Source organism: Lepus europaeus, chromosome 10 (genome assembly GCF_033115175.1).
Source record: "Lepus europaeus isolate LE1 chromosome 10, mLepTim1.pri, whole genome shotgun sequence".
In the NCBI taxonomy this organism is placed as follows: domain Eukaryota; kingdom Metazoa; phylum Chordata; class Mammalia; order Lagomorpha; family Leporidae; genus Lepus; species Lepus europaeus.
In genome coordinates, this window is record NC_084836.1 from 66321401 (window position 1) to 66343503 (window position 22103).

At 62.7% G+C, this 22103-nt stretch overlaps 1 protein-coding gene across 2 annotated transcripts; it reads left to right on the plus strand.

Moving 5' to 3' along the window:
* The first annotated feature begins 8049 nt into the window (after window positions 1-8049).
* On the plus strand, window positions 8050-22000 carry ZNF385A (zinc finger protein 385A). Of its 2 annotated transcripts, none has more exons than XM_062203537.1 (7): window positions 8050-8183; window positions 16243-16353; window positions 17716-17878; window positions 19625-19867; window positions 20177-20346; window positions 20514-20609; window positions 20703-22000. In XM_062203537.1, exons 1-7 carry the CDS (start codon window positions 8097-8099, stop codon window positions 20931-20933), a joined length of 1101 nt encoding a protein of 366 aa, XP_062059521.1. In that variant the 5' UTR covers window positions 8050-8096; the 3' UTR covers window positions 20934-22000. The 2 variants fall into 2 exon arrangements, with proteins under 2 accessions (XP_062059521.1, XP_062059522.1); XM_062203538.1 differs by lacking the exon at window positions 8050-8183 and adding an exon at window positions 13343-13412.
* Window positions 22001-22103: the final 103 nt, after the last annotated feature.

Sequence of the window (22103 nt, forward strand, 5' to 3'; positions counted from 1 at the left end):
GAGGAGGAAGTGAACGCAGCAGCTGGGGGGTGCAGGGAGGGGGAGGGGGCTTTGGAGAGGCAGCTGGCAGGCGGGAAGCTGATCTGGGGGTCTCAAGTTTCTTGACATCAATTAGAGCAGCCGGTCTAGGCTCATTAGTAGCCCGGGGTGCAGGGCTCATCAATAATGAATTTGCCTCTCCCCCCACCCCCAGCTGCCTGCAAGGTCACCCCGCCCTGCAGCCAGCTGCCTCCCCTTCCAAAGGAAAGTAGCCCCTCTTCTGAGACGTCTGTCCTGTCCGTGCCACACAGCGCCTGGAGCAGTGTGGGAGGGCGGGCAAGGGGGCTCCATCACTAGCAGCCATGCCTGATACTGAACCGTTTTTTATTTAGTCTTGGCATGCACCCTGGAGGAAGAGGTCGGGGAGAGCAAAGACGAGCAGGGTCTAAAGAGCAAGAGGCTTTACGATGCTGGGACTGAACAGGAGGCCACATCCACAGCTAGAGGGCCCCCTGTGCAGGATGCAGAGACCCCGGCCCCCACCCCAAGGCCAGACTTGAGAGCAAGGCCGGATGTCTGAGCACTCTGGGCCCCAGGATCGGGACCAGACCAGGGCCTTAGCTCCCCCGGCATTGCCCTTGAGCTGGAGTGAGACAGATGTTTTGTTCAAACCAGACAGTGGGTTTGGGCAAGAGACTGGGGGGAGTGCCAGGCCCTTTCCCCTCCCTACACTGCCCCCCAAGACTCCAGGCTTCCTCTCTGCCTCCACCTCCCGGAACCCCAAGCGTCTGGCTCCCAGTCACACCTCCTTTTCTGTCTGGCTGGAGCTGGCCTGACGCTGGCTGCTTGGCATTGTGGGAGAGCTGCCCGCGGTCCTCCCTCCCGGGCAGGTACAAACAGGTCCAGGCTACAGCAGCTGCACCTTCCCCAGGTGCCACCGCAGACTCCCAGACTCCAGCCTGTGCCAGGCCCCCAGCTGCCCACGTCCAGCACACTGGCCCCTAGAATCCATCTCAGAGTCCTATGGCTCCCTGTGCTCCCCCGTTCTCCCCCTGCCCGCCCCACCCCCTCCCCGGCACCCCCCACCAGTCCTCTGCAGCTGCAGCTCACCTCGGTGGAGGAACCGGAACATTAGGGAAGGTAGGGACGCCTCTCGGATTTAAGCCTTGGAAGGAAGCTCCCCCTCTCACCCCCAGAGCCCCTCTCCACTCCACCCCTGGCCGGGTCATCTCTGTCCGATTGGCTCTCAGGTCTGGATCTCCCACTTGCCCTTAGGGTCCTTGTCGGAGCTTCTCTTCCCACTTCCACCGTCCCTGGACTGCAATCTCCTCACTCAGACCCTCTCTAAAGAATTAGCCAGAGGCCAACCTGGGACCCATTTCCAACCCAGCGTTTCACCCCAGACCCAGGACCTGGCACACCCCTGAGACCCAGCCCTTGGGACACCCAGCTCCAAAGACAAACTAGGACCGGAACAGCCCCTTCCCTGCCCAGTCTCTCACTCTGGAAGGGACCCACGTGTCCCCTCCAACCGGGGCTCCTTCCCTCCCCGGAGTCCTTAGACAACCCCCGCCCAGACGAGCTTGGAACCGGTTCCCGCCCTCACATGCAGCCCTTCCCTGGAACCCAGGCATCAGCTGCCAGCTGCCTCCATCGCCTCCCTCGGTCTCGTGGACGTCCAGTGCCCCCAGCGCCGGCCGCGGGGACGCCGCCAGCCCCGAAGGTGAGGGGCAGCCGGCGGCTGGGCGGGACGACGCGGGAGGGGGCCCGGACGCCCCCTCGCGGAGCCCCGGGTGCCGGGTGCCCTCCTCCCGGCTTCACCTGCTGCGGGCCCCGCCCCCGCTCCGCCTCGGCCGGCCTCTGCTCCTCCCCGACTCCGCCCCCCGTACCCCCAGCCCGGCCAGAGCGGCCCCCGGGACAGAGCGACGCGGAACCCCGGGCGCCCGGGTCCCCAGCATGATCCTCGGTGAGTGGGCGCTGCGGCTCCAGGCTCCAGGCTCCCGGGCCCCTCGCAATGGGTCACCCCCGCCCCCCAGCCTCCCGGCACCGCGGTGACTGCGGCCGCCCGTCAGCGACCGGCTCCCCCTCCCCCTCCATCTGGGGCCACCTCGGGGGTCCCCTCGTCTCCTCTTCTCCGAGCTGCCGCCTCTCCCGGCAACCCAGGGAGCGGCAGAGGGGGGGAGGCAGAGCCGAGCGAGACCCCCGCCCCATAATGAGGGTATTGCGTATTCATGAGGCTCATGAATATTATAAGACCGTCTACGAGCGGTTGGGGGAGGGGGCTGCTCCCGGCCTGGTGGAGTTGGGGGAGGTTTCGAGCTGTCCCCCAGCTCCAGTCCCCAGCCTTCGCTCAGCCTCAGACACTCCGACATCCTTCTGGGCCCAGAATGAGAGGGGAAGGAGGAAGTGGGGGGCGGGGAAGAGGGGAGGGGGTGAGCTTGAGGTGAGTGTGGCGGAAGGTGGGGACCTGCGGGCTGGAGGTAAGGGGCCGGGAACGGCGCAGGCGGGTGGGAAGGTGTCCACCCTGGCGCCCCTGCGGCTCAGAGCCTGTCTCCGCAGCCATCCTGCCCCAACACGCCGGGACCTGCCCCTCGCCCAAGTCTGGCTGCCTGGGCCCTTCCTTCTTCCCCTGCGTCCCTGCCCTGGGCTGGGGGCACCAGGAGAGGGAGGGGCGCCCAGAGAGGCAGGCTGGGGGGAGGGGAACTCCCACTGGGCTCTGACAGCCGCCAGCCACAGCCACCCCATCCTCATGACCTACATCGGGAAGGGAGCCCCGGGGATGGGGGAGGAGAGGGCCTAGCGGAGCCCTGGCCTCGGAAGCAGTCCTGGCTCCAGGTCCCTGCCCTGCTCTGCCTCACAACAGGCCAGGGCCATGCTTGACCTCTGCCCTCAGCCCTGGCTGGGCCGGTTCCTGGGCCCTGTTTATGGGGGGGAGCCCCCCTAGCAGGCCCAGACACCTGTGGTCTCCCTGCCCCCCACCGGGGACACCTGGCTCCCTGCTGATGTCCTGAGGGCTTGACTGGCCCCTGCCACCTCTCTCTCTCCAGAGACCTTGTCTCACTTGTTTTTCTCCTGTCCCCTGTCGCCTTCCTGCCCTTCTTCCATCTCTTGTTCGTCCTCCCGAGTGTCCTCAGTCTCTCGCCTCTTGGATCTCGCCCCCTCCACCCAGCACTGCAGCCTATCTACTTAGTGAATGAATGGACAGAGGCATGAATGACCGGTCACCTGTCTCCCTCCCAAGGACTCTCCATCAGGGCAGGAGACCCCCGCCCTAGGCTGGCCCCCTCCAACACCTGGCAGACTCAGGGCCCTGGAACACAGCCCCACCTTCCTCAGTCCCCTGCGATGCTGTCTCCCAAGCTCCACCCTGGGCCTGGGCCCCAGAGGCAGCATCACACGTGCCCGCGAGGGGCCGGGGTGAGCCAGGTTCGGCCTCAGCGGCTAGGCTGGAAAATGCATCCTTACAGGGGAGGAGGCCTGGCTCCAAAGACTCTGAAATTGGCCCTCAGCCCCCAGTGGGAACCCCACCCCCTCCCCCTGGAGGACATTGCCATTAACTCCCTCCTCGTGCCAAGCCAACAGTGGGGTGGGAAGTCGGGGTGGGGGGCACACCTGAGCCCTGTTTGAGGGAAGAGGGAGAGGGGCAGCTGTGGGGGAAGGCGTTCAGGGCAGGTGCAGTTTTTCTGTCCTCAGGGCTCGGGGTCCCTGGCTCCAGGAGCAGGGAGGCCCAGGAGCAGCTCTGAAACCCCTCTGCCCAGCAGGTGAGGCCTACCTGTGAACTCAGGCCCCAGAGGCCGGGCCTGCTTCAAGGTGGCGGCTGCTCTGGGCTGCACTCCGGGCTTTTCTGTGCTGTCCTTTCTCAGAGCCCCCCCGCGCGGAGAGGGTGGGGGCCATCCAAGGAGTCCCTTTCGGTCAGGTTGGGAAAGATTTCCCAGAGGTCTCTCTGCTCGTCCCCTCCCTTTGTGCCCTGCACCCCCCCCCTGCCCACATCCCCCGGGGCTATTAGGGATGATGTTTTGAGTAGTTCATAATCATCCCCTTGTCTCTTTCATCTCCGACTTCAAAGCCTGCAGCCCTCAGCCTGCCTCCTGCCTGGTTGGAGGAGTCGAGGCAGAAGGGGACAGAAACAGACAGGGGACGGGGCAAGATCAGACCCCAAGGGTTCAAGGCCTTCCCTCGGCTGCCCACACACTTCTGGGGAGGGAGGAGAAGTCAGAAAGCCCGAAGGGAAGAAAGCTGGATTCCAGATCAGATCGCAGAGCCGAGCACCAAACCCGAGCTTTTCACCACCTTGGGCCCTAGGTCCTGATCCAACCTCCTCCTGGCCCAGTCTGCAGACCAACGCCAGCCCCAGAGCCCTACCCCAACACTTCACCTGCTTCCTGTCTCTCCCTGAGCCAACTCCCAGCAGACACTCCCGCCAGGCCCCACCTGAGACGGCCAAGGGGCTGGGGCTCCACACCCCACCCAAATGTCTGGGGAGAAAGAAAGAGCAGCCCCCAGTGGGCTGAAGGGAGGGCGCCACGTGCAGCGTGGTGGTGGCTTCATGCTTGATGCTGGCGGGGACACCGGAGCAGGCTCCCCAGGCCCAGGGCCAAGCGGGGCGTGGAAATGGACACATGGACATCCACCCGAGGGTCTGTGGGCTCAGTCCCTCTGCAGGGTGCTGGGAGCTGCCTTGAACAGAGCACGTAGCAATTCCCGGTGGAGCTGGGTGCGGCCCTGCCTGCTGGAGGTAATTACTCTAATAAGCTTCCCCGTGGAGTGGCCTGCCCCGGCCAGGCCCCAGCTCCTCCCTGCCCTGCCTGACTTGGGTGCTACACGCGCGCGCGCACACACACACACACACACTCCAATCTGCTGTCTGTCTCTTCCTCCAACCTGAGCTGAAGCCCTCACCTTCAGCCAGATGTCAAAAGCCCTGGTATTTGCTACTTGGCTTCCTGCTTCCCCAACGCTTCCTGTATCCCCGTCTTTTTTCCCTCCCTCCCTCCCTCGCTTCCTCAAGCTACCCAGAAAAGTGCAGTGCTGCAGAGCCCTGTCTCTGGAGCCAGACAAACAGGTTCAGGTCCCTCACTATGCTGTATGACCTTGACCGGGGAACTCCCCCTCTCTGACCCGGCGTCCTCACCAGGACAGTGCGGGCCCATACATTCAGCAAACCTTTCCTGTGCTCTCTCCCTGTGGCCGGCCCGGCTCTCTGCGTGGATCTGTTCAGTCCCCCCATCAACTCCACGACGCCTGTTCTCATCGGCAGATGAGAATGAGAGAGCCAGAGAAACTTGCTGATCACCCAGCCAGTGGGCGCTGGGCCCATCCCCTGGGAGCCGGTGCCTATAAAATGCCTGACACATATAGTGCGCTCTCAGAAGGTGGCCAGTCTTGTTATTCCCCGGAGAAGAGGGGAGGCGCCTGAGGCCTGGCCATGTGAAGCCAGGCCCCTCTCAGATCTCAGCCAACGGTGAACGCGTGTCCGGTGGCCTTGTTTCCTGCCCTCATCCACCCCTCCACTTCCACTACCCCTCACACCTGCCAGGGCTCGCACCCATGAGTTGCTGGCCATAGGGCGCACAGTGGCTCCCACCTGGGGGAAAATGAAGACGCCCGGCCCAGGAAGTGCCTGGAACTGGCTCCCACCCCCTTCCCTTGAGCCTGTGCTCAGATCTCTGCTTCAGAGTTAAATCAGAGCCCTCTGGGAGTGGTGCAGCGGAGAAAGAATTTGCTACACTAAGTGACAGCTCCTGCTACGGAGATGCTGTGTGACAGCCGCCAGGTTGTTTCACATCTCTGAGACTCCGTTTCCTCTCTGTCGACTTGGAAAAAAAAAGATCTGAGCTACTTCCTAAAATCATGGCGACCTCATGGCTCGAGGTACCCCCGAGATGAAAGGTAGTCTATGCAGTCATACGCGACATTCGCTGCCTGGCACAGAGTGGCACCTCCATACATTTTGTATGGCTTTTTCCTGCAGCCGGTGCTCCCCCTGTAACATGGGCTTGGGGGATGGCCACCTTGAGAGGCTATGGCCAGGGAAAGGGTCAAGGAAGCCAGCTGCAGTCTCTGGACAAGGGCAAGCGCCAGCCCAAACCCAGCTGCTGGGGGTGGGTGCTGGGTGCTGGGGCCTCTGGGAGCACTCAGGTTTCTCGCACCATTCCTGATGCTGCCTGGGGCTCGTTAAGGCTGTCCTGGCTGCGTGTGCCAGGCGGCCAGGGGAGGCGGGGCTCGGAGGGGACAGACCAGGAAGAGGAAATGGCCATGTGCCCGGCACTCTGCCTGGCCCCCTTTCCCCTCTCCCCTCTCCTCTCTCCCCCACTCCCTCTGTCCTCTGTCTTTGGCCTTTCCGTGCTGGTCCCTAGCTCCATGTCCAGCTTGCCAGCAGGGCCTCTCGGCTTTTTGCCTCTCGTCTCACCGCTGTTCTGCGCCTTTGCCCTCTCGGAGCCTTTATCTCCTCCTCCAGCCGCCTGTCCCTGTCCCTGCCTCTGCGTCTCCACACTCTCTTGCTCACCTCTGTGCGTGCGTGAGTGTGTGCATATGCCTCCTTTCCCCCACCCTGTCCCAGCCCTGAAGGTCACATGGGAGGGAATGGACACAGGCACATGGACCCCCAGCTGCTCCAAAGCCAAAGCCAAGCATCCCACCCTCCCCTTCAGCTCTGGAAATTCTGAAGCTCATGCCCCACCCCCATCCCCCGCAGCCTTGACCCCTGTCGGCCTCGGGCATCCTGGCCTGTCCAGTCTTGGCACTGGGTGGCACACACAGACCCCTCCAGACCTCCCTGGACCAGCTCCCTGCCCCCAGCTGTGCCTGGGCCCTCCCCGCCCCCTCCCTCTCTCCTCAGATTCCCCTAATCCCTGATCCCCCGCCCTCCCCTCTGCCCCACTTTTCCAGGACTCTGATTGGCTGATTCTACTGACTGGACTGGGGGGGAGGGGGCTGGCAAGGGAGGGGGCAGAGGGCAGAACCGAGGGAAGGGGACTCTGTCAGGCCCAGGCCCCTGGGGGGCCAGGGCCAGGCCACTGCCTGGGGGCAGCAGGCTTCGGAAACTGAAGGTAGGAAAAGGGGCAGCTCTCTGGAGGGGACAGGAAAGGACCCTGGGCACCCTCGGCCCTGGAGAGGTCAAAGGAGGTCGGGGCCAGGCACGCAGACTCCTGGGCTCGCCTTTGTTCCTGGGAACCCCAGTTGCTGGCCAGGGGTTGCTGGAGCCGCCCAGGGCAGCCAGCGCTCCCCACTGCTGGACAGCAGGCCGTCAGAAGCCCAGGGGGACCTGGTGCCTTTTTGGGCTGCCCTTTGGAGGCTGGTGGAGTTCCTCCCAGGACTCTGGCGGGGGAGGAGAAATAGGTTTCAGAGAGCAGGGTGGCCCGACTCTCATTTCCCCTTGGGGTCAGACCCAGGCATTCCCCTCCCAGAGGCTGAGCGGTGGTTCCTCCTGCAGAGAGCCCCTGGCTGAGCCCTGCCTGTGAGATCAGGGGTGTGGGGAGACTGAGGAAGCTAGGGAGAAGGGGGTCTGGGGACGCGCAGGTGGGCAACCCTCGGAGCCAATGCCACCCACTCTCTGAGGTCAAGAAGCATGGCTGGGACAAAATCCGAACTGCAGGGCGCCAGCAGGACTCAGCAGCCCCCTTTGGAGTCCAGGCCTCGGTGTCCTGCTGCGGGCAGTGGCATGGAGCACCCTCCGGACTCCGTTATTCCCCAGGGGAAAGCCAACCGGAAGTGCGGAGCGGCCAGGGGCTCAGGCCTGGACTTGCTGGCCCGGCAGGCAGCCTGCAGTGGTCTAGACCCTTCCTGGGTGTATAAAGCGCCTAAAGGCCTTGGGGGAGGGAGGTTGGAGAAGGGGGAAGTGAAAGCCAGCCAGAAGGAAGGCCTGGGCTGCAGGGCACTGAGCTACATACGCTGCTGCTGAGACAGTGGGGGACGCGGACGTGTATGTGCCCGCACGGGGGGCCCCTCTTCTGAGTGTGGGGATCCCGGCTGGGGAGTGGGACCACTACTTCCGGGGCGCGCGCGGGGGGGGGTGTTCCCTAGCTTCAGTCTCCCCGCTGCTCACAGAATGTCTTCTCTGCCTTCCAGGCAGCCTGAGCCGGGCAGGGCCCCTCCCTCTGCTGCGGCAGCCTCCCATCATGCAGCCCCCGCTGGACCTCAAGCAGATTCTGCCCTTCCCGCTGGAGCCCGCCCCTACCCTGGGCCTGTTCAGCAACTACAGCACCGTGAGTAGCAGGTGGCTCGCCCCGGGGGGACTCCTCCTTCTCCACCCCCCCACCCCCCCACCCCCGTGCACCCACTCCTGCTGCTGCATCCAATTCCTGGCGTCCTCTTAGTCTTCCTCACTTCTGGGTAATTTCTGGTCATGTTTGCTACCTGGTGCGCGGTGACAGCAGCTATGTTGGTGCTGAGCGTTCCTTAGGAGGTACTTGTGCTGGCTGCCCTGCGCCACCCAGCAAACCGCCATGCACCACCCGGGGCTGGCGTCGGCAGGGAGGTGGGAGAGGTATAGGTGCAGAACCCTGAGCCAGACGAGCGCAGGCAGATCAGCCTGACTGTAGATCCCACGTCCCTGAGGCCCGCTGTGGCTGAGGAGGACCCGAGGGCTAGGGCAGACACGGCATGGCGTAGACTGAACAATTGAACATGGCGTGACAGAGGGAGCCACTGCCCACTCTGGAGCAGGAGAGTGGCCTGGTGGGGACGGGCACGGGGAGGGCTGAGCGGAGTGGCAGAGGAGGCCGGAGGAGGGTGGCTGCCTACGGGACACTGCGGGGGAAGCCAGACTGGGCCATGGCCGTGTGCGTATGACAGGAGGGGAAGGGAGGATGGAGGCCGTGTCTCCAAGGAAATATTGACAGGCCCTAGTGACCAGCTGGTGTGTGGGGGTGGGGCAGGAGGGAGGGGATGGGGCAAGGGTGAGGCCTCTGAGACTGGGAGGAAGAAGTCACCGTTGACAGAGGTGGGGCAGGCTGATCTGGCCGGAGGTGCTGAACACTTTAGCACATGTGACTTGGTGTACCAGTAGGCCAAGGGTCTGCAAGTGGCCAGCAGCCTGATGGACTGAGAGGCCTGGACAGTGGGCGCGAGCTACAGGTCTGGGGGAAAGCGGCTCTTTATTCAAACAACCCAGCCACAGACACAGACACAGGCTGAGGCTCCCGCATGGTGGGCAGTGGGCGTTTCTCTGCGTCAGATCCGCCCAATGAGACCCACACGATTATCCCTGTTCAGCCAATGAGAGGCAGAACCACGGCTCCCAGGGGCTCAGTCGTTTATGGAAAGGGACTTAGCACGTGCCTGAGGTGTGATGCGACCCCACGGCACCTGACCCCAGAGAGCAGACTGCTGCTCCCTGCAAACCGCCCGAGCCCACATTTGCATCGCCCTCAGAAGTTTACAAGGTGTTTTTCATATCTCACCTCTTATAGCAACTCTACAGGGCGGCTGTTGCTATTATGTTCATTTTACAGGTGAGAAAACTGAGTACTTCCTAATAAACAAGGCACTGTGCTAGATAAGGAGCCATGAGTAGCAGGGACAGGTGTACAGCAAAACCGAGGCCGGAACGAACACACTGTGGAAGAGACACAAAGATTCAAGTTAACCGAAAGACATTGCTTTTGAGCATCAACTATGTACTAGGCACTGTGCCTTGCTGTCAGGGACACGGGGCCCAGTTCCTGCCCTTAGAGAGCTCACGGTCTAGTAGGAAAGACAGCAAGTCAACAGTCACCCTATCTCGTGAGAAAAGCTGTGTCACTACACAAGCCAGGGAGCCTGAGGGGTGTCGAGGAAGATGGTGCCTGGGAGACCGACCAGAGTAGAGCAGGGAGAAGAGAAGAGAGGGAGCGACATTAGGCATTAAATAGTAGAGGCGGGTGTTGTGGTGTAGTGGGTTAAGTCTCCTTTTGGGACGCCTGCACCCCATACCGGAGTGCCTGGGATTCAATCTCACCTCTGCTTCCAGTCCAGCTTGCTGCGGATGCGCCTGGGAGGTGGCAGAGGATGGCCCAAGTCCTTGGCTTCCTGCCACCCATGTGGGAAACCCAGATGGAGCTCCTGGCTCTGGACTGGACTCCCCCCCACCCCGGCTGTTGTGGGCATTTGCTGAAATGAATCAGAGAATAGAAGATTCTCTCTCTCTCTCTCTCTCTCTCTCTCTCTCTCTCTCTCTCCTCCCCCTCCACTCCACACCCCTCATCACTTTGCCTTTCAAGTAAATAAATAAATATTTTCATCCGCTGGTTCACTGCCCAGATGGCCGCAATGGCCAGAGCTGCACCAATCCGAAGCCAGGAGCCAGGAGCTTCCTCCAGGTCTCCCACATGGGTGCAGGGGCCCAAGGACTTGGGTCATCTGCTGCTTTCCCAGGCCATAGCAGGGAGCTGGATCGGAAGTGGAGCAGCCGGGACTAGAACCTGTGCTGCAGGCGGAGGCTTAGCCCACTACGCCATAGTGCCGGCCCAATAAATAAATCTTATAAAAAGGAAAATTTTATTTATTTGGTGAGACCAGCATAGTGGCACAGCAGGTTAAGCCACCACTTGCAATGCTAGCATCCATATCAGAGTACCAGGTCAAGTCCCAGCTGCTCCATTTCTTTTTCTTTTCTTTTTTTTTTTTTAAGGTTGACTTATTTATTTGAAAGGCAGAGTTACAGAGAGAGGGAAAGGCAGAGAATGAGAGATGTTCCATCTGCGGGTTCACTCCCCAGATGGCTGCAATGGCCAGGACTGGGCCAGGCCGAAGCCAGGAGCCAGAAGCTTCCTCTGGGTCTGCCACGTGGGTGGCAGGAAGCCAAGGACTTGGATCATCTTCCACTGTTTTTCCAGGCACACTGGCAGGGTGCTCCACTTTTGCTGATCCAGCTCCCTGCTAATACACCTAGCAAGGCAGCAGAAAAAGGCCCAAGGATGTGGGTCCCTGCCACCCACATAGGAGACCCACATGGAGTTCCAGGCTCCTGGCTTCCCTCTGGCCCAGCCCTGACTCTGTGGCCATGTGGGGAGTGAGCCAGCAAGGGAGGCTATCTCTCTATCTCTCTTCCTCCCTCTCCCTCTCTCACTCTCCTTATCAATCTGCCTTTCAAATCAATAAACAAATCATTTAAAATTTTTTGTTTATTTGAGAGACACACGGAGAGAGAGAGCTTCCATCCACTAATTCACTCCCCAAATGCCCACAAAGACCAGGGCTGGGCGGGGCCCAAAGCCACCTGGGAGAACTCACTCTAGGCCTCCCACGTTGGGGGGCAGGGACCAGTGCCTTGGGTCTTAATCACTGCCTCCCAGGGTTTGCATTAACAGGAAGCTGGGGTCAGGAGCAAGAGCTTTGCATCAAACTCAGATACTCCAATGTGGGAGGTGAGCGTCTTGGGCTAAATGCCCACTCCTGGCATTAGGGAACATTCCAGACTGACCTGACGCGAATGGCATGGATAAGGCCTAGAAAGGGGTATCTGAGAAAGTGCAATTGATGGCGTGCCTGGAACATGAACCCCAGGGAGCACCTCCCCCCTCAATCCACCCACATATGGGACTTGGAAGTCCCCTCAGGTGTCAGCAATCCCACCACTGCCTGCTGCATCTTATAGATGAGGAAATGCAGGTCCAGGGGTTAAGGGACCTGTCCGAGGTCACAAAGCTCCTTAGCTGCTGCGTGCGAACAGCCCAGGGCTGCTGATGCTGGAGGGGCCCATGGCTGGCCCAGCTCGTGGAGAGGGGACCAGCAGGCAGTGGGACAGCCCCAGCTTGGGCTTCTGATGGTGCCAAGTGCTGGCTGTGTCATTACTATGAACCTCGATGTTACCGGATGCGCAATGGGATCGCGACAGAACCCACTCACAAGGCTGAGGGAGTCAGTGATGCAATCCTCACATCCCGCGCCGTTGTGAGGCTCTTGGTTAAGGAAAGAGCGGGGAGGGGGGAGGAAAGTGAGCTGGTGGAGACCTCAGCCTTGGAAAGGAGGGAACAGGAGACGGCTGGGGCAGAGGAAAGGCAGGAGCCGCTGGGGGTGGGGGAGGGAGGCCCGGCTCCGGTGGAGTTGGAGAGTGTGCCGCTGTGTGGAGAGTGTCAGATTCTGCAGGGGAGTGAGGACTGCAGGAAAGCCGGCCTTCGGAAGAGCTGTGCAGCAGTTAAGTACGCGGCTTTGGAGCCAGGCTGCCCAGGTTTAAAATCAAATCCTTCGCTCACCAGCTCATGACCTTGGGCAAATGATTTAACCCCTCTAAGCCTCAGTTCCCTCGTCTATGAAATGACGATAATAATAGCACTTACTTGAGATAGTGGTTTGATGATTAAATTAGATAATCCGTGCCAAGGGCTCAGTACGGAAGCTGGCGCGTCCCAAGGGCTCCTTCGACGCTAGGCGGCGGTGGCCACGGCGGTGGTCACCCGCGCGGGGTGTGCGAGTGCCTCCAGCTGGCTCTCCTGCCCCGGCAGCCCCTACCCCCACGACCCTGCGCCCCATTTCCAGTTCCCCCCGTCCTCCTCTCACTCCACGACTCCCCTCTGCCCTCCGATGCCCTTCACTGTCCCCCAAATCCAGCCTTTTTCTAGATTCAGTCCCTGGGATGAGACGCGGCGGCGTGGGGGAGGCTCGGAGCTGAGACGGAGAGGAGAGTGAGGGGCTTGACCCGCGGGTCGCTCACCCCCGCCCCCGGTGCTGCCCCTGCGCGACCGCCAGGGGGCAGCAAGTGCGCTAGGCCGCGGCTCTTAGGGACCTCGGTTCTCCGGCAGGTGGCGGGCGAGGGGAGGAGCTGGGGAGGGGGTTAGGGACGAAATCTCCAGGCTGAGGTCGCCTCAGTGCAAGCGACCCCAGTTCCACCTTTCGGAGAGGCCGCTGAGAAAGCACTGCCTGGCACTTGGGTACGCGGGCTCGGTTTTCCCATCCCCAGCGGTGGAGGTGACTCGTAAGAAGCAGCCGCATAGGGACGGTGCAGAGGGAGCTGGGGAGGGGTCTCCTGGGGGTTCTCAACGGCGGAGCGAGGGTCAGGGCGGAAGGGATGAAATAAAGGAGAAAGATCCGTGCTGGACGAGCCGGGTCGTCCGTACGATTGCTGGGGACGCCGGACACAGGAAGGACCCCCAGTGGGGGCGGCCGAGGTCTTCTGATCCATGCCCCTGCCGCCGAGCCAAGCGGGCCCTGGCCAGAACAAGGGCTTTTTGGACACAGACATCCCCTCCCCTCCTCTTTTCCTCTTTTCGCCCTGGCCCCCCTGCCAGCCTCTAGAGCTCCCTGTCCCCGCCCCCGTCCGCGGCCCCGCCTCCGGGGCGGGCTCCGGACCCGGCCGGCGCCGCCTCCCCTTCTCCGGGCCGGCCGGGCCGCACAGCCCCGAGCCGCCCGGGCAACGAGCGCCGCGTCCCCCGCCCGCCCGGCCCAGCCAGGCTCGGCCCCCCGCCCGGGCCCGCCACCCCGGGGCCATGGAGCCGCGGCCCGCAGGGTCCCGCAGGGTAAGCCACCCAGCCCCTCCCCTGCCCCCGGCTCCCGCGGCTGCCGCAGCGCGCCCCCCCCCAACCCCATCGCCTCCCGCCCCTGCGGGGCCGCTACCTCTCTGTCCCTTCGCCTGGTCCTCGGGCTGCCCGGCCCATCCCCCACGCCGCGCGGCCCTAACCAGGCTCCTGGCCCCAGCTGGCGCCCCCAGCCTGCTGCCACCATGCCGGGTACCCTGGCCTCTGTCTCCCAGGTCCTTCAGACTTCCTGTCAGGTCGTACACCTCGCCTCACATTCCCACGCCGCTCAGACCCCTCTGGTGCAGCCCAGGCCCCTTCCCAGCAGCTTGCACCTGCTCCTCACCCACCCTTGCGCCCCGGTCCTTGCTGTCCATCGGGTCTCCCCATCCTTGAGACCCTACTTCCTTTCACTGTGGCCTGTATTTGGGGGGTGGGGGTGGGGACGGGGTGGTCACACAGGGGCAGCCGTGTCCATCAGATAAAAGGCAGTGGGAGGAAACACAATCGTAGCCCCCCTCCCCCCTCCCTGATCTGGTTTCCCCCTTCCCTCCCCCCTTGCCTTTCCTGAGTGGTTTTGCCCCGGCTCCAGGGAGCAGCTCCCCTTCATTTCTGCTGTCAGAGGGCAGGTGGGAGGGCACCGTGTGGAGGCTTTCCCTGCAGGGTCTAGGCCGACATCCCAGGGAAAGGGGCTCTGGGAGATGCTGCCCCCAGGGAGCCCTCATCTAGGTCACCAGGGCCTCCTGACCTTGGCCTGGAGCAACACTTCAGTGGCTCACATTCCACCTGCGTAGGGATAGGGCCCAGGAGCCTTCTCCTCCACCCTGGACCCTCCTCCACCCCTGGAGAAGGTAGGCAGGACTCACCTGCCCCCCCCCACTGTGACTGGCCCCTTCTGCACCCCCACCCCCACCCCGGTAGTGTTTATGGCCTGCAACCTGGGCAAGGGGTTGTGTGAGCGGTAGCACCCAGGTGGGGCTGGGACCGTTCTCAGGGGGGTGGATGTTGGGGTGGTCAGTCCGCAAATCATCCTCAGGGCCCAGGTCCTCAGCCCCTCTGGGGAGCAGGCTGGAGGGGGGGTGAGTGGGGTACAGAGAGAACCAGGGGACTCTGCCGGCCCCTCTTCCATTCCACTCCTCTCTTCCTGCTCTTTCATCCAACTTGGGCTTCCTGGCTCCGATAGAGTTTCTGTTTGGGTTGAATTCCTATTCCCCTACCCAGCGTGGGATTGAATTCAGGGATTATTACAACCTGGGGGTGCAGGGAGCAGAGTTGGGGGTCTCAGGGATGGTTGAGGCTTGGAGGCTTGGAGCCTCCCCTCTCTGATTAAAGCCTGTCTCCAACTTGGTCTGTCTTTCCTTCTGCCAGACACATCATACGTTCACACATAAACACGCAGCAGAAGATTACACAGCCTGACCGCTGGGGGTGTCGGCAAAGCCCCCGGTGTAGAAATGTTGATGCCTCAATGATGTACACACAATGACACTCATTCACACTCCGCCCAGGCACAGGCTGCCTAGCACACATAGACACACCCATCCTTCTCCTGCCTGGCTGGGGCTTCCAGGAAGCTGGCGGGAAGTGCAGAGGGAGCCACGGATTGGCCAAGAGACCGACCCTGGTCCACCAGACCCCAGTCGCGGCTCCCACATCCACCACCTCCAAACTGGGGCAGGGTGGGTGTGGACACGGCACCCGTTTTGCCACATGAGCCCCAGCCAGCCAGTGAGACTGCTGGGGAGAGCCATGGGACGTGGATGTGTCTGGGCTTCCCCTGCTTCGTGGTCCACCTCCCACCACAGTCTCCCTGGGAACCCTGGAGCCCCAGGCCCAGCGACGGCTTTTTACTTGGATCTGTCCATCTGGAAGACAAGATACCAGCCCTAATGTGGTCCATTCTGCCATCACCCGACCCTCCCCAGCCCCAGCTGCAGTCCTGGCCGCCCAGGGCCCAGCAGGGAGGAGGGCTGTCCAGGGAGACTGTTTTCTCTGGGCCCCTGGCTTTATCCACTGATAGCAGGAGGCTCAGAGAAACTGCCATCCCCTCCCCTCCTCATGTGAACTCTTGGCAGGAGACTGCAGAGACATCTGCTGACCCAGGGTGGAGGCAGAGGCCGTTCCTAATCCCGCCCAGCCCCACAGCCCTGCCCCAGAGTCCTGTTGATCTGGGAGAGAGTGCATAAGATCTCTCAGGGTGCCTGGGGCCTCCCCACCCCACTTATCACCCATATTTCACCAGGACCACGCACTGTCGCCCTCTAGAGGCTGCTGCCTTAACATGGCCCAGGGAGTTCGCATATTAGGGCGACCGGGGATGGGGTGGGGAGCCCAGTGGGAAGCTGGGAATATTTGTCTCCTGGGACCAGAGGATAGGGTCTTACCTCAAAATGGGGAGGAGATGGGGGGCTTCAGAGGCTTTAGCTGAAGGCCCTAGGGGCCAGGGCGCTCTGGGACTTCATGGCACTGGGCCTCTGGTGGATCAACCTGGCTGTAGGAGCCAGGTCAAAGTGACAAAGTTGCATCACCTTGGTGTGATGCACGAGGCAGGAGTCCAGGTTCAAGTTCTAAAGCTGCTGTTAACTCGCGGTGTGGCCCTGGGCAAGCCACTTCCGCTCTGTACAATGGGGGCACTGGGCTAGTTGGCTGGGGTTCCTTGCAGGGCTGCCAAGATGAGGCGGGGAGAGAATGAGGGGACCGAGACTGAGAGCCCTCTGGATACTGAGGCACGAGAGGAGGTTCTGGGGACCTCAGCTCAAGCCGGCTGCTGCCCGTGTGGGGCACACGAGCCTGAGCTGGGGTGTTCCCAGCTCAGCGCAGCTTGCCTCCACAGATGGACCCTGTGCAGAAGGCTGTGCTGTCGCACACATTCGGGGGACCCTTGCTCAAGACCAAGCGGCCTGTCATCTCCTGTAACGTCTGTCAAATCCGCTTCAACTCTCAGGTAGGAGCCCAGCTGCTAGTCCTCCTCCTGGGGCCGAGATGGGGACTGAGGGTGTAGGGGGGGCAGGGGAGCAGGGAATGGGGAACGTGTAGGAGGAGGGCACCAGAGGGGAGAGCGCTGCTGTGGCTTCTGACACAAAGCAGCTGAGTCTTGGAAAGCCTGCCCCTCCGACTTGGGCACTGGGGCATCCCTGGCTCAGAGCTTGTTGGAACCCGGGAGAGCGTGGCCTCCGGCCCACTGGTCCTTGGGTATAGGACCGGGTTAGGTTGTTGGCTCCCGCCAGTGCCTGTGTCCTCTTTGCCTCTGCTCAGCTCCCCTGCTCTGGCCCACCCACTTCCCTGTAGCCCCAGGGCCGCCTCCTCTCGCTCCAAGGTCTCTGTTCTGCCCACTGCGGATCACACGCAGGATCTGACCCCCGTGGGGAGAAGCCACGTGGAGCCCAGGTGTCCAGCCTCCCAGAATTCCTCCCCTGAGGCTCCACTGGGACTTCTCCGTGGGTCTAGAGGGGACTTTGTGGGGTGCAGGCTCTGAGCGCTTATGGAGAAAAGCAGCAGAATCTCATTCTGCTGAGCAGGGGAAAAGTGAAGGCGTGTTCCAGTTCTCTACCCAGCACACACAGAGGACACACACCCCGCGGCTGCCCTGGCCCCGGGCTGCCCGTCTCTCCTTCCCGTGTGGGTGACCTTGTGACTCTAGGGTGCACATTCTTGGCAGGGGGGACACATGGGAGTGGAGCGGGGGCGGAGAGGTGCAGCCAGCATTTGGCTGCCCCCTAAGCCCAGACCCCAGGCATCCTCTCTGCCAACCCTGTCTCCACTCCCTGGGGGGAGGGGCGAGGCCAGGAGCACCGCGAGCCAATAGCGGACACCTCTCCCCTCTTCTGCCCTCCCCTTCCCTCCTCCATTGAGTGGCTCTGTTTTGACAGCTGTCTCTGCTGCTGTCTCTGTCTCCAGAGCTGGGCTCCGGGCCAGGGTCCTCCAGGGAAAATGAGACCCAGCAGGGGAGTAGTCAGGGTAGGGCCCGGGCGCCAGAGCTCCTGGGATCGCAGCCTGGGGGTGGAGGCGGCACGGGCTGGATCCTGGGCTGGGGGACTCAGAGGGCGCCGGCTGGCTGGGTTGCAAGGCCTCTCCCTGTGGAGGATTCTAGTACAGGTTGGGAGGTCCCTGTCTCCGCCTTGGGGCTGGGTGAGGGGCCTCAGTGTGGGCTGGGTAGGGCTCCACTGTGAGCCCCGGGAGTGCCCAGGGCTTTACATCTCTCTGGTGTGAGAGCCTGCTGAGCGCACCCCAGGACCTGAGCCCCGTGGGGAGGTAATGCAGAGGAAGGGTTGTCCCAGACACCATTCGTCCCTCCCTCCCCATGAAGAGCCAGGCTGAGGCGCACTACAAGGGCAATCGCCACGCCCGACGAGTCAAAGGCATCGAGGCCGCCAAGACCCGAGGCAGGGAGCCTGGCGTCCGGGAGCCTGCAGACCCAGCTCCCCCAGGCAGCAGCCCTCCAAATGCGGACAACACGGCACCCCGTCCAGGTACGTCTGAATCCCACCCCCACTCTTCCACTGATCTCTGTCTTCTCCAATCTCTCCCCCACCCCCAGAAGGCTCCTCTGCCTCCATCTCTCTCTTCCTCGGTCCCCACCCCCACCCAAGGTGAGTCCCAGAGCCAAGCCCAATGATGCACAGTTTCCATACTGTCACCCTGTCCCAACTCCTCTCAACAGAGTCCCCACTGTTTGTCCTCCAGTGACTCAGAGAGGGGCTAGGCTGGCACCCTCCCCAGGAAGAAAGCAGCTCCCAGATCCAGAGCCTGGCCCCCCTCACGCCTGGAGAGAGAGGGAACTTGGAGGCGTGAGGGCCTGCCCTGCTGGGGCTCCCCTCGGGGCCACTCGAGCCACTCCTGGGAGGATCCTGGGTAGACCTTCTGACCCCTCTGGGGCGTGGTGGAGTGAGACATGAAGATCTTTGCGGTCTCTGCCAGGTTCACAAAAAAGCAGCTCCAAGATTCTTTATCCCTCGTGGCCAAGGGCCTCCGCCGAACTTCCAGCCAAAAAACTGGGGAAGAGAGAATATCTGGGAGGAAGTGATGAGCCACCCCTGGCCTGGGATTAGCACATCAGATGTCAGCCAGGGCCAACTTCACAGAGACCTACCTCCCTATTTTGCCCCGAATCCTCCCCTGGCCTTCCTGCCCCACCCCAAGAACAGTGAGAAGCAAGCATGTGCTTGCTTGGAAGCCAGGCTCTCTCTCTCCCTCCCTCCCTCTCTCTCTTACACACAGACACACACACACACACACATGCCTGGGGCTGCACAGACAGAGTGAGCAGGTGCATGGGTGAGGAGCCAAGTTCTGGTCGTGCCCCGGCTGCTTCCTGGCCCGACCACCTAGGGTTGGTTGATCCATGCCCCTCTGTAGTGGGGAGCATGTCGATGGCCCTGGTGAGGGCTGGCTTTCCCCCTGTCGCACTGTTCTAAGTCCTTTACACCAATGACCTCATCCAGTGCCTGCAGCCTCTGTTCTCAGGACACAGGGCAGGCTAACTCTGCCTCCCCTGCTTCTATAATCCACGAAATCCCGTCCAGACTGGGTTGTGATGGAGGGCGGCAGAAATAAGAGCAGTGATGAGAGAGAGTTGCACGGACACCTGCAGTCCCCCCCAGCTCCCTGCCCCCACGGCCTCCCTGTGACCTGGACACTGGATCGGCTGCTGGAGCGAGAATGGCAGCGCTAGAGTTTCCCCGTTCAGAGGCCGTCGCCAGCGCTGAGGCCTGGGGCCCGTGCATCTTTAATCAAGCCATGAATTATAGAGCAGCCTGCATCCCTGGTCTCCACTCCTGCTGTTTCTGTTTCCCTTGCGCAGGTCTGCCTGTCCCTCCTAACCTTTCCTCCTGCGGCCTCTGCCCCTTCCCAGGGCTGCTTGGGAAGGGGCTGTCCTGGCGGGAAGTCCAGGCTGGCTGGCAGACCACCATGGGGTGAATCCGTGTTGCTGGCTCTCCTCCCCGGCTGGAATGGCTGCCAGTTACACCTAAGGTGGGGCTAGACCCCTTGGCCATTCCCAGCTTATGAATAATGAGCCAGGCATTGCAGTCTCACACCCAGCCCGCAGCAGCTGGACACATCTGGCTGCGGCCCAAGGCATGAGACCATGCATGTGGTCACAGGGCGGGGACTCCTGGGCCCTTGCACTCCGGGAAATTGGGGTGAGTTTCCTCCACGTGAAGAATCTAAGCCAGGAGGTATCTGGGGTGACCCCATGTTTCTCCTCCCAACAACAGTTTCCATGGAGAATGGACTGGGTCCAGCCCCGGGATCCCCAGAGAAACAGCCTGGCTCCCCATCCCCTCCCAGCGTTCCAGAGACCGGTCGGGGTGTAGCCAAGGGTGAGGGGGGGACTCCGGCCCCAGCTTCCGTGCCCGGGGGTAGCAAGGAAGAGGAGGAGAAAGCCAAGCGGCTGCTCTACTGTGCTCTGTGCAAGGTGGCTGTGAACTCCCTGTCCCAGCTTGAAGCGCATAACAAAGGTATGGAGACCTCAGCCCCAGCCACACCCGCCTGTCCTCAGCCCACCTCCCCAGATTCCTGGCCCCTCTAAGACCCACCAGCCTTTCTCCTTCCCCATCCCAGGGCTCCCCACTTCCTCAGCTCCCCCTCCGCCTTACTTACTCACCTGTGACTATCCCCTGACCCACCTTGTGTCTGGAGGGGTCCCAGGGGCTTGGGGAAAAGCCCCTCTCCCAGTAGGGTAACTGGGAATGGGGGTAGACTCCGCAAACCCCAGCAGGCCTGCAGTTTTTCCTCCACTCCTTACCTCCTGCCCTCTGTGGCCGCAGGTACTAAGCACAAGACCATTCTGGAGGCCCGGAGCGGGCTGGGCCCTATCAAGGCTTACCCGCGCCTGGGGCCTCCCACCCCCGGGGAGCCTGAGGCTCCTGCCCAGGACCGAACCTTCCACTGTGAGATCTGCAATGTCAAGGTCAACTCGGAGGTCCAACTGAAACAGGTGGGCTGGGGAGCTGCACCCATTAAGAACCAGGAGCTTGAGGCCTTCTTCATCGGGGCGGCCAACGGAGGGGACGGGGCGGGGTGCTACGGGCCGCGGCCGTCCCCTCGCGCGGCTGCCCCTTTCCCGAGGGGTTCACAGCCCCCCTACCCACTTGCACCCCGCAGCACATCTCCAGCCGGCGGCACCGAGACGGCGTGGCCGGGAAGCCCAACCCACTACTGAGCCGTCACAAGAAGCCTCGGGGCGCCGGAGAGCTGGCGGTGAGGCCTAGGGGCTGGGCAGTCCATCCTCGGGAGGGCCCGGGGCGCTGCCGGCCCTGGGATGACTTCACACTCTCTCTCTCCCCGCCTCAGGGCACGCTGACTTTCTCCAAGGAGCTGCCCAAGTCCCTGGCCGGCGGCCTGCTCCCCAGCCCCCTGGCGGTGGCTGCGGTAATGGCAGCGGCCGCGGGCTCCCCGCTGTCCCTGCGCCCGGCTCCGGCCGCACCTCTTCTGCAGGGACCGCCGATCACCCACCCGCTGCTCCACCCGGCCCCGGGACCCATCCGAACTGCGCACGGACCCATCCTCTTCTCCCCCTACTGACCTCAACCCCGAGCCCCTCCCACTCAGCCGGGACCCAGGCCTCCGGGCTCCCAGCCCGCCCCTCCTCCCGGCGCTCCCTGAATGATCTCTCCTTCCCCCCCCACCCCGAGGTACGGGGTTCCAGGAAAGGGGAGGGGTAGCGGGGGAGGGGGGCTTCAGAAGGGGGGGAACACCCCAGATCTCAGGGAACCCCGCCCCCTGCCCTTCCCTCTCCCCTATAAAAGGGGGGGCCGTCTCACCCCCGAGCCCCCTTGGAGACACCCCCTCTCCCAAAAGCCATGTCCATCCAGCCCTTCCCCCCCAAACCTAGCACAAAACGGGGTTCACAAGCCATGGTCGGGGTCCAGGGGGCAGAAGTGGATTTTCTTGGCAATAAGCGGACTCTGGGACTCCGGCCCCCTACCCCAAACTGAAGCGCTTCCGTGAACACCCCCGTCCTCCGCAGGGGGAGGGGAGCAGGCGGGATCCTAGGTCCCTCATAAGCACTTTGGTTTTACCGCCTGCAACCTCACTGTGCCCGCCCCGCACCACGCCCTAGCCCCAGGTCCAGCCGGGCCCAACGCAGGGGGCAGCCCCTTGGGGGCATCTCTGGCACTTGGGTGGGACCAAGGAGATGCCCCCATGGACCCTTCCCGCGCCTCTCCCTCCCCAGTCTGGGTTCCATTCTTTTCACCAGCACCCATCGCCCAAGGGGTACCGAGGGGGGCCAGGGGTGTCCAGTCCGAGCCCACCCCCACGCCTCGCCTTCCGCAAAACTGTGAGCAAAAAGCAATAGAAGCCTCGCCCCCGCCCCGCCCCGCGCCGCAGGATTCGCCGAGTCTGTAGCCGCCCCGTCCCGGCCCTAGACCTCGTGGCTGGCCCCGCCCCCAGACCCCTCCACTGCACAATTCGGACCGGGGCGTGACACGCACCCTGCTCCGTGGTTTCCGTACCGTCAGCCCTTCCGGCCGCCCACCCGGGAGCGGGGCGGGCCGCACTGGCCTTCCCCTCCCCATCAACTCTTTCTGCTTGACGATGTAGCAACCCCGGCCCCCAACAATAAAGTCCGGATTCGTTCTGCCCTTCGCCCCCTCCCCCAGACTCAGACTCTGTGCCCGCGGTGTTGGGAGCAGGTGGGTCGGTAGATATATCCGGGGCCAGGAACAGAAAGCGGATGGGGAGAATGGGGGT